This window comes from Monodon monoceros, unplaced genomic scaffold (genome assembly GCF_005190385.1).
Source record: "Monodon monoceros isolate NGI ecotype Baffin Bay Population unplaced genomic scaffold, NGI_Narwhal_1 Super_Scaffold_22, whole genome shotgun sequence".
Classification (NCBI taxonomy): Eukaryota; Metazoa; Chordata; class Mammalia; order Artiodactyla; family Monodontidae; genus Monodon; species Monodon monoceros.
The window spans coordinates 59,555,251-59,568,309 of NW_021703779.1; the positions used below are offsets into that span (position 1 = coordinate 59,555,251).

General features: G+C 56.2%; 1 protein-coding gene across 4 annotated transcripts in view; it reads left to right on the forward strand.

Annotated features, from left to right (window-relative positions):
* The first annotated feature begins 222 nt into the window (after positions 1-222).
* The window catches only part of NLGN3 (neuroligin 3), a 22,631-nt gene continuing 9,794 nt past the window's right edge, over positions 223-13,059 (forward strand). Inside the window, exons 1-5 of one of the 4 annotated variants that reach the window (XM_029240509.1) lie at positions 223-356; positions 2,882-3,538; positions 4,174-4,233; positions 8,188-8,247; positions 9,960-10,109. In XM_029240509.1, the coding sequence (XP_029096342.1) occupies positions 3,082-3,538; positions 4,174-4,233; positions 8,188-8,247; positions 9,960-10,109 (727 nt within the window). In that variant the 5' untranslated portion in view covers positions 223-356; positions 2,882-3,081. The remainder of the gene's footprint in view (positions 357-2,881; positions 3,539-4,173; positions 4,234-8,187; positions 8,248-9,959; positions 10,110-13,059) is intronic. The other 3 variants (XM_029240510.1, XM_029240512.1, XM_029240511.1) reach the window with 3 other exon arrangements.

Sequence of the window (13,059 nt, forward strand, 5' to 3'; positions counted from 1 at the left end):
GGTCTCAAGCTTTGCAGGTTAAGTTTGGACTAGCTCCCCCGGAAGATCACCTGACTGTGACTTGAGGGGTGTGAGAGAGAGAGGGTGGGGAGAGAGCTTGAGGAGAGCGTGCTTGAGCCTGGGAGGAATTGGGCCATGCCCCAGGACTTGAGCCATCTCTGGCACAAAAGGAGTTAATGGCAGGGACCGCGCCCCCCCGTGTCCGGGCACGCGCAGCGCGCCCCCTCGGTGCGCGGGCACAGCAGCCAGGCTGCCGGAGAGCAGATCTCGGGGATTCGGGTGCGGAGCCCTTGGCCTGGAGGCGATATGGGTGGTCCGTGGCCCGGTTCAGTCGCTCGCAACAGCCCGGGGAACAGGTGAGGCCGCCTGCCCCGGTCTCTCATCCTCTAGCTGCCCATACCTTGCCCTGATCCTATCCCCCCCCAATCCTGGGGTGCTCCACTTCCCAGCCAGTGCTCCCCATCCATCTCAACCCCACGTTCTCCATCAGCACCCCTGACCCCCCAATCCTCCCCTGCTTTTCTCCTCCACCTCCTCCCTGAATCCCGCACCCTTATCATCCTCCCGCCCATGGTCCCTCTATTTCCACAGCCCGGCCCGCATGCTCATCAAAATATCCCTCCTGAAGGCCCCCAGCCCCATTCCTGTATAGTACATTGCCAGTCCCCCCTCCCCCGCAGTGCAGCCCCATCTCTCTTCCATCATAGCATCTCCCAGCCAGGCTCCCCCCCCCCCTCTCTTCGCCCCCCCCCCCCCAATGGAGGCCTTTATCCTATCCTCCCCCATTCCAATGCAGCTCCGTCCCCCAATACCATTCCGAACCCGCATAGCCCCCAATACTGCAGTTCTTGACACCAGTCCATTCCTGCACAATGCCCATGCCCCTAGCCCAATACTGCTCCAGCCCAGAAAGTACCCCCAGATGCCATTCTAATCCCCGGCATTGCCGCCTCCCCTTGTCTTCTCCCAAATTGCAAGTTGGACCAGGATGGAGATCTTGGCCTTGAAGACTCACAGTGGGTCCTAGGGTACAAAGGGCGTTTGGGGGTCGGTCGATTTGTCTAGGTGTTCACGGGGGGAGGGGCTGCAGGAAATTGACTCAAAGGAGAATGGCATTTGGTGCTGAAGGGTTACTGGAGAGGGAGGCATCCCTAAAGGGTTAATGGAATTTGCGGGGAGGGGCGGCACCGAGGGGGTTAATGATGTGTGTGGGGGGGGTTGCTGGCGGGGAAGCCGTGTGAATGAGCGGTCTGTGCCCCGGAGTTGCCATGGAGACAGTGAATGGGGGGATTGTGTGAACTCAGCTGCGGACTATCCCCCCCCAATACACACACACACACACACACACACACTCACACTCCCTCCTGCCCCACCTCCCTACTCTTACCCCTTCCTTCCCCGTCCCCTCCTCCCCTCCACCCGGGTGCATTCTGGGCAGCGTCTGGGATCTAACCACCCATACTTTGCTCCCCTTTTCCTCTGGGCCCCCACCCCTTTAGTCGCTTTGCCCGCCCTCCCTCCTCCTCCTCCTTCTTCTTCTCTTTCCCTCTCTCTCCCTCTCCCCCCCCCCACACACGGACACACACACACACACACACACACACACATTCTCATTCCCCTCTCTCGGCGGCCGATTGCCGGGCGTTCCCAATCTCCCTCCCCCCACCCCTTCAGCCAGTTCTTAAAGGAGCAGGCCCACAATCTTGGAAGGCGGGAGAAATAGGGGGAAACTAAATTGTGTGTGTGTGTGTGTGTCCATGCGGAAGTGTCTGTGTGTGCCTGTGTATATATGTTGACTGTACAACTGTTTGTCAGAAGGCCTGTGTGCCTCGAGTGTGTTGCTGTTTCTGTTCCTGTCTCCACCTATGTGTCACCATTATGCTGCATGTGTCTCTGGATATTTACCTATGCGATGTGTGTGTGATTATGTTTCAGTAAGTCTCTGCGTGTGTCTCTGAATGTATCTCTCTGTGAGTCTCTGGCTCTGTGAAGCTCTCTGTCTCAGAATGTGAGACTATATGAGGCGATCTCTGTGGGTTTGGAATGTATGTCTCTGTGAGTGAACATCACGGTGTCTGTGGTCCTGGCTTGCTCTCTCACTCCCTCTTTGAGTGTTTGTGAGTTTATTTCTATGAGTCTCTGAGTGTGTGTCCCCCGCACTCTGCTGTTTATTTTACACTGGCTGAGCATCAACAATGCCTAGGGTGCTAGGCAGAACGCTTTCTGCCTCAGTCTCTGGCACCCCATGTGAATTAGAGATAGCTGACAGAAAGGACCAAGGCTTAAGGATGTGGGAGCAGTGAGGGCTTTGAGAAATGTACAGGAGGGTCTGGGGACTCTGGTGAATGGCTGTCCTGCCCCCTGCCCTGCCAGAGGGAGACGGGGTCTCTCTGGGGGCCCCTTTGCCTATCTACTGTGTTCCCTTCTTCTGCCTTAGTCCCGGAGTGAGGTTCACAATCCTACCGTCTCCTGAGGTTGAGGTCCCTGTGTGGGGTCATGGGTCTTGGGGGGCTAGGAGCTCAGTGTCCACGCAGCGTGCCCAGCTCCATTTCCTGTTCTCCCATCGCCTGCTACCATATGCTACTCTGGTTCCAGCTGACCCCGATGAGCTCCATTGGCTGAGGAGTTGAAGTCGGGGACTGGCAACTTGCAGTGGCAACAACTGTCAATCTGTCGACCCCCTTGGCTTTTCCAACCATGGCCCGGACACAGCAAATGGCTCTGACCGGCAGTGGAGATCGTCTGAGGGTCCCTGGAACCCCGGGCATAGGAAACCTCTCCTAACTGTAGGACAGTAGCCCAAGCGCAGCAGGGCCCCAAAGACCCACTCCATAGCCCTCCGCGACCATCTTGGATGACGCATACTTCCCTCTTTCCACAGGCCTGTCTGGCCCTGAGGGAGTCCCCTTTCTGAAGCTGTGGTGCTCAGAAGACCTGCTCTCTACATTGCCGGGCACCTGTAGGTGTCCCTCGAGAGCTCAGTTTTGAGGTTCAAGTCAGTGTGGCCATGAAGGGGCTGCCTATTGGGCTGATGCTGTGACCCCGGAGTCTGCCTTTCCTGCCAGTCCCCCGGCCCGGAACATGTGGCTGCGGCTTGGCCTGCCCTCGCTGTCCCTGAGCCCCAAGCCCACAGTTGGCCGGAGCCTGTGCCTCACCCTGTGGTTCCTGAGCTTGGTGCTGAGGGCCAGTACCCAGGCCCCAGCACCCACAGTCAATACTCACTTTGGGAAGCTAAGGGGTGCCCGGGTACCATTGCCCAGTGAGATCCTGGGGCCTGTGGACCAATACCTTGGGGTGCCCTACGCAGCCCCCCCCATCGGCGAGAAACGTTTCCTGCCCCCTGAACCACCCCCATCCTGGTCGGGCATCCGGAACGCCACACACTTTCCCCCAGTGTGCCCCCAGAACATCCACACAGCTGTGCCCGAAGTCATGCTCCCTGTCTGGTTCACGGCCAACTTGGATATCGTCGCTACTTACATTCAGGAGCCCAACGAAGACTGCCTCTACCTGAACGTCTATGTGCCCACGGAGGATGGTGAGTGCGGCCAGGCACTGTGCCCTCCTTGCCTCCCACCCGCCCCGCTGTGTTTGTGGCTGGCATGTGGTGGTGTGCCCTGCTGCATGCATCTGTCTGTCTGTGAAAATGCTTCTAACCATCACTCTGCTTGGCCTCTCCCTTCCTCCTCCCTGTTCTTTCCTCTCCCAGCATTGTCTGAGCTCCCATGTGTGAGTGACACTGTTACCAGGAGGGGCCTGGCCAGGCCTGAGAGCTTTGACAGGTCTAGGGCCAGGTGCTGGATGGGGGTTCCCTGGGGGAGTATGGGTCACTGCTGGCAGCTGCCCGCGGGAGGATGCTGGCGCCACCAGGCCCCCCTGTTGCCATTCCACCTGCTCGGAGAGGTGGTAGGTGTGTGTGGCCAAGGGAACTGGGTGTGTGAGGGGGGCAGGGGGCAAGCCTGGTGGGCAGTGCTTAGGTGCCTCCTCTTTCACTAGCTGATGCCTCCTCCCGCGGGGGTCACACTAAGGTAAGTGACAGAAGCAAGGAGATGGTGGGACAGGCTCTCTGCCACGTGCCGCCTGCAGAGCAGCTCTTGGGGCCTGGGGGGGTGCGGGTGCATGCCCCTGGGCAGAGGCCTCCTGTTATTTTTTAGTTTTTTATTCATTTTACAGTAAAGCGGATTTCCAAGGAATGCGCCCGAAAGCCCAACAAGAAAATTTGTAGGAAAGGAGGTAGGTAGCGAGCCGGCGGGGAGGGAGAGAGAGAGAGAGGGAGGGCTGCCTGCCCACCTGCCCTTGCCCCCGAGGACCCAGCCTTCCTTCAAGTAGCCCAGGCTCAGGGGGCGGTCGGTGAGCAAGCATAAGCTCCATCTCATCCAAGGGCCCCGGCTGCTCTTCAGGGAGGCTCTGGTGGCCTAAGACAGGTCCAGAGCAGAAGCAGCAACCCCATTTCTTCCAACCTTCCCAGCCCCAAAGTCCACCCTAAAGTGTGTGCCAAAGACAGAGCCAGTGGTTCCCTCTGGGACACCTCAGGAGAAACTCTAAGCCGCCAAGATGGAGCCAGAGGCTCTGACCTTTGCCTGGTGAGGGAGCCACCAGCTCATCCTTCCGTGCTCTTTCCCGGATTGAAAGTCGAGAGTCAACTCTCCAGCCGTGGAGCTTAGACCAAACTGTAGCCAAGTGTAGCAACCCTGCCCACCCCCCCCCCACCCCCGCCCACCACCTCCGGCCAGGGCCTAGCTGAGTGACCCGGGCTAGCCTGGTGGCAGACCTTGGGGGTCTCCAGGAACTGTGCACTCTGAAGGAGGCACGAGATCCCGAATTGCAAACTGACCCTCTTTCCGGGAGGAATTTGTCACCCTCCACCCGTGTAATAATTCTTCCTGTTCAAATACCACTTTCTGTTTTCTGCAAAGCGCTTGCATACTTACCTCAGAAAATCCCCCCCTCCCACTTCTGTGGAAGCTTATGAGGCAGGAATTGGTATCCCAATTTTACAGATGAGGAAACAGGCCCAGGGGAGTGACTTGCTGCGGCTCAGGGCCCCGTCGCTGGTCTGTGGCAGGGCCTGGACCATAACCTGGGTCTCTTGACCCTCAGGGCCGTGTTCTTTCCACTGTAGCATGCGAGGCAACTCCCATCTGGTCCTTCCCACCTCCCCTACTCTGAAACAAATGGTGAAATGTGGATGGGTTGAACCGAATTGGAAACAGTAAGACTAAGGAACAAGTGGAAAAGCACAGCCTGGTCCCTACAACCCTTTGGCAAGCTTGGAGTCTGTTTTCCTTTGAAATCATAGGGCGGGGTTCCCCCAAGTGGGGTCGTCAGGATTCCTGGGACTGAGTGCCCCCTACTAAGTAAGAGTCTCTGCGGGCAGAGCCCGGCGATCTGCCTGTTGCACTTTTGATGCTCACTGAAGCTTTGAGTGAGGTCTGCTGCCCTGGGGATAAGCGTTACATCACCTCCCCACACCCAGCCCAGGACCTCACACTCAGAAGGCAATCAGTAAACATGTTTTTGCACGAATGAAGATGCATCGCGGTGCCGCAGAAAGAGTATGGGTCTGGGAGCCACAAGCCTGACCGAGTCCCAGCTCTGCTGCTAACTCACAGTGAAACCTTAGACAAGTCTTTTCCTTTGAGAACCTCTGTTTCTGCATCTGAAGGTGGTAGGGGACTATTCTGGTCTTAACATTCCATTAATGTATAAAAGATTTCAGGAAGAGGGTCTCTTAAACCTGCTGCTACTAGTTACTTGCTTACTTGGGTGCAGGGTGGCGGAGGGGGAGGCGATGACATTAACCATTTCCTAGGAGCAATGATCCCCCAGGGCACCAGTAAGAGCCTAGGGCAGTCCAGTCCAGTCCAGTCCTGAGAGTTTGGCTAGAGAGCCAACTGGACACTCCAGTCAAGTTCAAACACTTACCAATCGTGATTGTTGACTATGGGCAAGGTCACGTGCTAGGTGCTGTTGGGATGTGGAGGGATACGAGGTGGAGGAAAGATTTAGAAATAACTGAAGACCTGATCGCTACTCTGAGGAAACTCCTAGCCTAGCATTGAAACTCAGCTGGTTTAGCTAAGCCCCACAGGCCGAGCTGGGAAGTGGGTTCCAGACAGCGTGGGAGAGGGCATCTGGTCATTTAGCTGCTCAAATGAGTTCCCTATCCAGGGCCTGTTGGCCATTTGGAACAGACTTAAAAAGTCTGCCTCTCGGGGGAGACCCGTCCCCAGAGGTGGTTAGGGTTGTGATGTGTGCAGGGCAGGCAGGGCTGGCCTGGCTGGGCTCCTGCCACAGCACAGTGTTGGGCTGGGGGACGGTGGTCGAGCTGGCCCGGGGGTGGGGGACAGGCGTGGCAGCAAGGAGTTGCTCAGCGAGTGCTAAGCTGAGGGAGCAAAGGCATCTGTAAGGAGGAGGCTGGGACAAGGCAGCAACCCAGGGACATTCCCAGAGGGGGGCAAACGGGATGCATCTTCTAAGTCGGGGTCCAGTGAAAGCGAAGGATTTCTTGGGGAAGATAGGCCCTGTCCCCCAACCTCCTCCCCCATCAAGTTGGAGGGAATTCATGTTTAGGGATGGGTGATTCCTTGCCGTTCGGGGGGCTGTCTGCTGTGTGGGTGATGACGCCCCATGTCCCACAGGGTTTCTGAGGGCAGCGCCGTCGTCGTCAGGTGTTAAGACGGTAGGAGCCACGGGAGGTTCGGGAAGCCGGAGGCAGTTTCTGCCCCTCAGGCTGGGCTCTTGCCCTGGTTGAAAAGCCATTTTGTAATTGGAGGGCGGCTCCTGTTGTGATTAATAGCTGTAAGGGAACCCAGACCAGCTGAGAAAGAGGGCTATTTGCTGCCTCCAGGCCGAGAGTATCTGACGTCTTAGACAAGAGGATAAGCCCTGGGGTGCCAACAGAATGACCTCCGTTTCTACACACTGACAAGCACCCAGGCGGTGGGTCCTCTTTCTCAAAGCCGTTCTCATGATGAACTTCTCATCTCCTTAGAATGAGAAGGAGAATTGGGGATAGCTCACCCAGGCCCTAAACGTCTCTCTTCTCTCCTCGGGTCTCTTCTTTTCTCTCCTTCCCTCCCCTCCCCTCCACCCCACCCCATGCTCCACCTCTTTCCTGACTTATTTTTTCCCTTCCCTTTCCCCCGTCCCAGAAAGGTGGCATGGTGCAGTGGAAAGACCATGGGCTTTGGAATCGAGCAGACCTGGGTTTGGATCTCACCTCTAGCACTTCCTAGCTGTGCAACCTTAAGCAAGTCACTTTGCCTCTCTGAACCTCAGTTTCCCCATCAGTGAAACAGGAATAAAGATAGTCCCTCCCTCAGTGGGGTGTAAGGATCAGACAGTAAGGCAGAAGTAGAGTGTCTGGCACATGGTAACCATTCGGTACATGGTAGGAGCTGCTACCATTATTCCTATCTCTGTTTTTTTCTCTCTCTCTCCCCCTCTCTCTCTTTCTCTCTCTCTCATGTCCCTTTTCTCCTTTTCCCCTTCCTTCTCTCCCTCCCTCCCTCTCTGGCTCTCTTTCAATCTCAGAGCAATGCTTGCTGCTCTCAGGCCTGGTTCCTGTGGGCAGGAACCCCATTTGCCATTACCCAGAGCAGGCCCCAGTGAGGAAGACCGGAGGGAAAGCTTCATCTCCCATTTTCTCCTGTGGGAATCAGGGTCAGCTGAGGCCCAGCTGGAGCCTGCCCACTGGGCCCGAATAGCTCAGGGCTGGGGTCCCTGGCTCTGCCTTAACAGCTCATATCCGTATCTACACGTGCTGGCGATGCCGCCTCTCACCTTTGGTGCCTGCCTCTGCTCTCCAGCTCAGCCTGCCTGTGTACACACGTGCAGCCCCTTCCACCCAGGAGAAGTCCTTCCCCTGAGTGGGTCTCTGGCTCTGTGCCCTGGCCCACCTGCTGCTACCTCCTTCCTAACTGGGAAGGTGGTTGGTTGAGACAGGCTGTTGGGGACAGAGAGGCGCAGGGAGGCCAGCACAGCAGGGGCCTTGCAACACTGTCATCCTGATGGTCTGGGCCTCAGCCCACCCATTCCCTCAGTTCTTGCCATCCCTCCTGCCTGTCCTGGGCCCAGGCCCAGAGCTGGCTTGCTGGGCCACACTGCAGTCATGCTGTTTTTGAATTCTCTCTCTGTTTTGTTCTCTGTTCTGTGCTGTTGTGTCTCCCCGTGTCTGGTCCCCAGGATCCGGCGCTAAGAAACAGGGCGAGGACTTAGCGGATAATGACGGGGATGAAGATGAAGGTATTTGGGGGCTGCAGGGCGTGGCGGCTGGTGCATGGCACAGAGCCCCTCCCCCTCTCGATGGGGAGAAGCCCCGTCTGTCTGTCTGTCCGTCCGTTGGTGTGTTTCTGTTCCTGTATGAGGCCGTTGGGCTGTTCATCCATCTTTGGCCTGGTCGGCCACTGGGAGTTCCAGGGTGATGGACACGGCTGGCGGGAACAGGGCACCACGAGCAGAGCCATGGGGAGGGCATCCTCCTCGACCCGGTCCCCACTGCCCAGAGACAGCTTCCTCCCCCATCTTCTGTGGTTCACGGGCACCTGCCCCTACTGAGCAGCAGCGAGAGTGGAGAGAAAGCAGGACTGAGGGGGGCGGGGGCGAGGAGAGGCACAGAGGAAACGGAATGGCGAGGAGCCCCTGTGTTTCTGCGGGGAGGCTGGCTCCTGGAGGAGGGGCCCAGCAGGATGCTGAACTGAGGAGTGAGGCAGTGACAACCACAGGGCCTGGGGAACAGCGCCACCTAGAACCTCCTTGGCCTTCACCCAGAAAGAGAGAGATGGCCTCAGGGCCAGGGGCTGTATTAGGTTCAGGACAGGGCCACAAGGACTGGGCCAAAGCACCGGGCTGAGGCCAGGACGCCACAGCCCGGTCAGTGGATGGCATAAGATCCTTGGGTGACGGTTGAACCAGTCTTCCTTCCTCCTCAGGAAAACAGGTTGTGTTTGCTCGGCAGCAGAGAGCATTCCCTTCTACCTCCACGCCCCAGACATGGCCTGGGGGCCACACAGCTCAGGGGAGCCCACTGGTGGCTGGTAGGGCTGTGCCGGTGCGGCAGAGTGTGGTCCAGCTTACAGGCCGAGAGGCTTCAGGTCGAGGTGATCAGGCTGGGAGCCTTCTCGTGGCCGCCCAGCCCTGTCGCCGCACTGCTCGGGTCTTGGGAGCAGCCGCTTAAAGGTCTCTCGTTGAGTGGCCTCTGCGGAGGCTCCATCTTCATCTTAAAGCTGCCTGGGGGCAGGCTCTCTCATCCTTAGTCCTGCCCCCACCTCTTCCCCATCCCCAGTGTTTCCAGTTAAGTCTGCCTGATGCCCGGGGAGAATGGGGTAAACGAGCACGTGGCTGAGAAACCATGTCAGTGAGGTTCTCCCCGCCACAACACACACACCCCATCTCTGCCATTCACTCCCCTGTCCCCACATTCTCCCTTGTTCTCTTCCTGTGCCACCCCCTATTCCCGCCCCTCTTGTCTCTGTCTGCACTGGGGGGCCAGCTGCTGCCAATGGCCGTATTTCCATGTAACTGGTCTAGTCCTGGGGGTTTCAGGGCTCCCCAGCCCCTGCTCTCTAAAGCCATGTCAGGTCCCAGGACTCCTGGGTGCCCGGGGCAGGGACTCACTGATCCAGCTAAGGGACCTGCCCTTTCTCTTCCTCCCTCCCCCTGTCCCCCAGGGCCCAGCCACGGCCTCTGTAGACCTAGCTGTATCAGGAACGCCTGGCTGCCTTCTACTGGGAGGCACTTGAAACCAGAGTCTTTAAAAACATCACCGATGTCCAACTTTCTCTGGCTGATGCTCAAGCTCCGGGCTGAACAGCCCCATGAGTCCTGCCCTCAGAGATGGCGGTGGTGTCCTGGCACCTGGGATAGCTTTGCTGCCCACACCCCCCCACCCAGGGCTGGCGGGGGTGGGGGAGGAAGGGCAGCCTACCCAGCCTGTGTCTCACCCCTTCTCCTTGCAGACATCCGGGACAGTGGCGCTAAGCCTGTCATGGTCTACATCCATGGAGGCTCTTACATGGAAGGGACAGGCAACATGATTGACGGCAGCGTCCTGGCCAGTTATGGCAACGTCATCGTCATCACCCTCAACTATCGGGTTGGAGTGCTAGGTATGGTTCCCTGCTGGGTGCCTAGAAGGAAGCCTGGGTTCTCAAGGAGGGAGGAAAGAAAGCTGAGGAGCTGAGAACAGGCCGCCTTGGTTCTCTAGCTGGTGCTAATGACCATGGCCACAATGTTGTTATCCCATAGCCCCTACCCAACTGCCCGGGGCTTCCCCACAGCGTCCCTAGGCCCGTTCCTGGAATGTCGAGATGCCACTGGAAACTCAATTCAAACTTCACACCTTCTCTTAGGTCTCCAGCCGGGTCTCTGGTTCCAGACTTTTGCCTGGCTGAGTTTTGTAGAGTCGATTCATTTACTGGTGTCCTATCCTCATCCCGACCCACCCACCCCACATCCCTAAACACCCCACACATGCACAGATACTCCTTCTAGCCAATCACATATCCACACACCCACGTCCCCTCACATGTCCACCGTCCACGCTGCCCACATCCACCAGCATGCATCTATTTCTCGCTCACCCCCCCAAGCACACATACATACCCATACACATACAGACCCCGACATCTACATCTACAGACCCCCTCACATATATGCACATTCCCCCACCACTCCATACACACTGCACACGTATAGTCTCCCTGATGCACATATCCACATACCCAGATGCCTCTCTACACTCCACATCCACACCGCACATCTACACAGATTTCTCTCACCTTCCATGGACGCGTACACACACACACACACACACACACACACGTTCCCATGTATCTCTCCCTCCGCATCGCTGTATCCACATCTGTGCCCACATACACCACAAGTGCCCCCACGCTCACGCTTTCCTCTACCCCCATAATACACTCTACACAAAGACCCACACCCTGCACGTCCACATCCGCGCACAAGCCCCACATATATATACCTTAAATGTACACAAATGTTCCTTCCACACATACACGGGCAGATCCACGTCCCCCTACACACCCCACTTCCACCTCTCCTCCAACAGCCACACACACACGTATGTCCCTCACCTTCCCTACACAAACACGAACCAGCGTTCCCCTCCCTACACATGTGGGAGCCATACCTGCACGTCCACACCTCCCCAGCCCATAGTACACAGATACTACGCACGTACCCCTCATATCCCTGCTTCCACATCTACGTACACATCCCATGCACTACGCTTACACATCCCCCCTTATACACACACCCACAGGCCCCGATACACGTACCCATATCACATACACACACACACTCTTCCTATACACATCTGGCATATATATGTCCAATACATACATATTACATATTCCTACCCCATGAATATACACGCATCCATGTCCCCACACCTGGTCATCCATATCCATACACGCATACACACTCATGCACACCCCACACTTACATATCCCACATACATACATTGCACATTTATTCTACTCTCTCCACACATACATCCCCATACACTCCCACCCATTACACCATCTTCCTCCCACACACACACACTTACTTCCCAAATACCTCCTGATACACACCCATATCCCCTTCCCCACACATACTCTGTCACCCACATGCTTATTTTGGTGATTTACGCTGCCCCTCTGCCCTGTGCCTTCCTTGGTAACTGTTAATGCCTAACTGTGGCCAAGGTCTTGAGGGCGACCAAGCACACACGGCCTTGCTCCCTTTCGGATGCTCACCCAGGCCTCTGAGGGCACACGCGGCCCCATAGCCCTGGAGTGGCACAAAGAAGCCAACTTCCTGCCTGGAAGGCTGGGGTCCTGAGTCCCAGTGGGTGTCTGGGCTGTTTCTCAGGTCTGCAGGCCTGGGTGCTGAACGAGCAATTAGGCACGGCTTACTCCAGGGCTTGCTGGCTGACAGGACCCTATTTTAATTTGCTTTTGAGTATGTGGCTTTGGCAGTTGGCATCCCAGAGGCCCCAGAGCTGCGTTTCACTTCTGGGTGCATCCACGTACACGGAAAGGCAATCTTCTCTTGACTTCCCCTTAATACTATGTGAGATAGCAAGACACCTTTTGGGGGTTCAGATGAGAGAAATGATATTCCCAGAAAAAAGTGGAGCCTGGATTCCCTTCAGCGGCATCTGGATGCTGGGTGTGACATATGCAGGGCGTCTCCCTGGCCTCTCCACAGTCCAGTGGGCTTTGGGTTTCATGGTTCTGCCACTGCTCCTCTGTCTCTCTGAGTTGCCACAGACATCATGGCAAGGCTCTGTTCTGTAAGCTGTTCTGTCCTGTTGAGAAAGGGGATCTGAGTCTCTGATAGTAAAAATGGTACCATGAAGGTGGCTGCAAACCCACACGCTTGGGCTGCATAGTTCCTGAAGAGTAATGCGTATACAAACGTAATCACACACAGATACACAGGCACAAGTGCATGGTAGTTGAAGGCCAGAAGTAACTGTGTTACTTTATTTTCTAAATGAGGGTGACAGGAAATATTCAACTCGGTTGCTTTTAAAAATTATCAACACAAAGCTCCAGTCTCTAAGGATCAATGGAAAGCACGGAGAATACTAAGAATATGCTTCAGTTCCAAATGATCGGACCAGGTAGGAATGAAAGAAAAGAGAGAGTGGAGCATCGGGGGAGAAGAGAGGAGAAAATAAGGAAGAGAAGGAAAGGACGGGAAAGAGAAAAGAGGATAAGAGTGACACACAGAAAGGAGGCGGAAAGGAGACAGAGGAGAGACTCAAGATTTGAAGTGTCAGTTGGGAGCTGTGGGCTTCACGGAAGGCTATTATTGCTGGCGAGCGCTCCCTATGATATCCCGATTTGCTGATTACTTCACAACCCTTCAATTGCTCTAATCTTTAAGCTTGTATATCAGAAGTTCTTAACCTTCTGGGGAGTCTTGGACCCCTTTGAAATTCTGATGAAAGCTATGGACTCTTCCCCAAAAAAATGCACGCGTGTGCGCATGCGCGCACACACACACACACACACACACACACACACACACACACACACACAC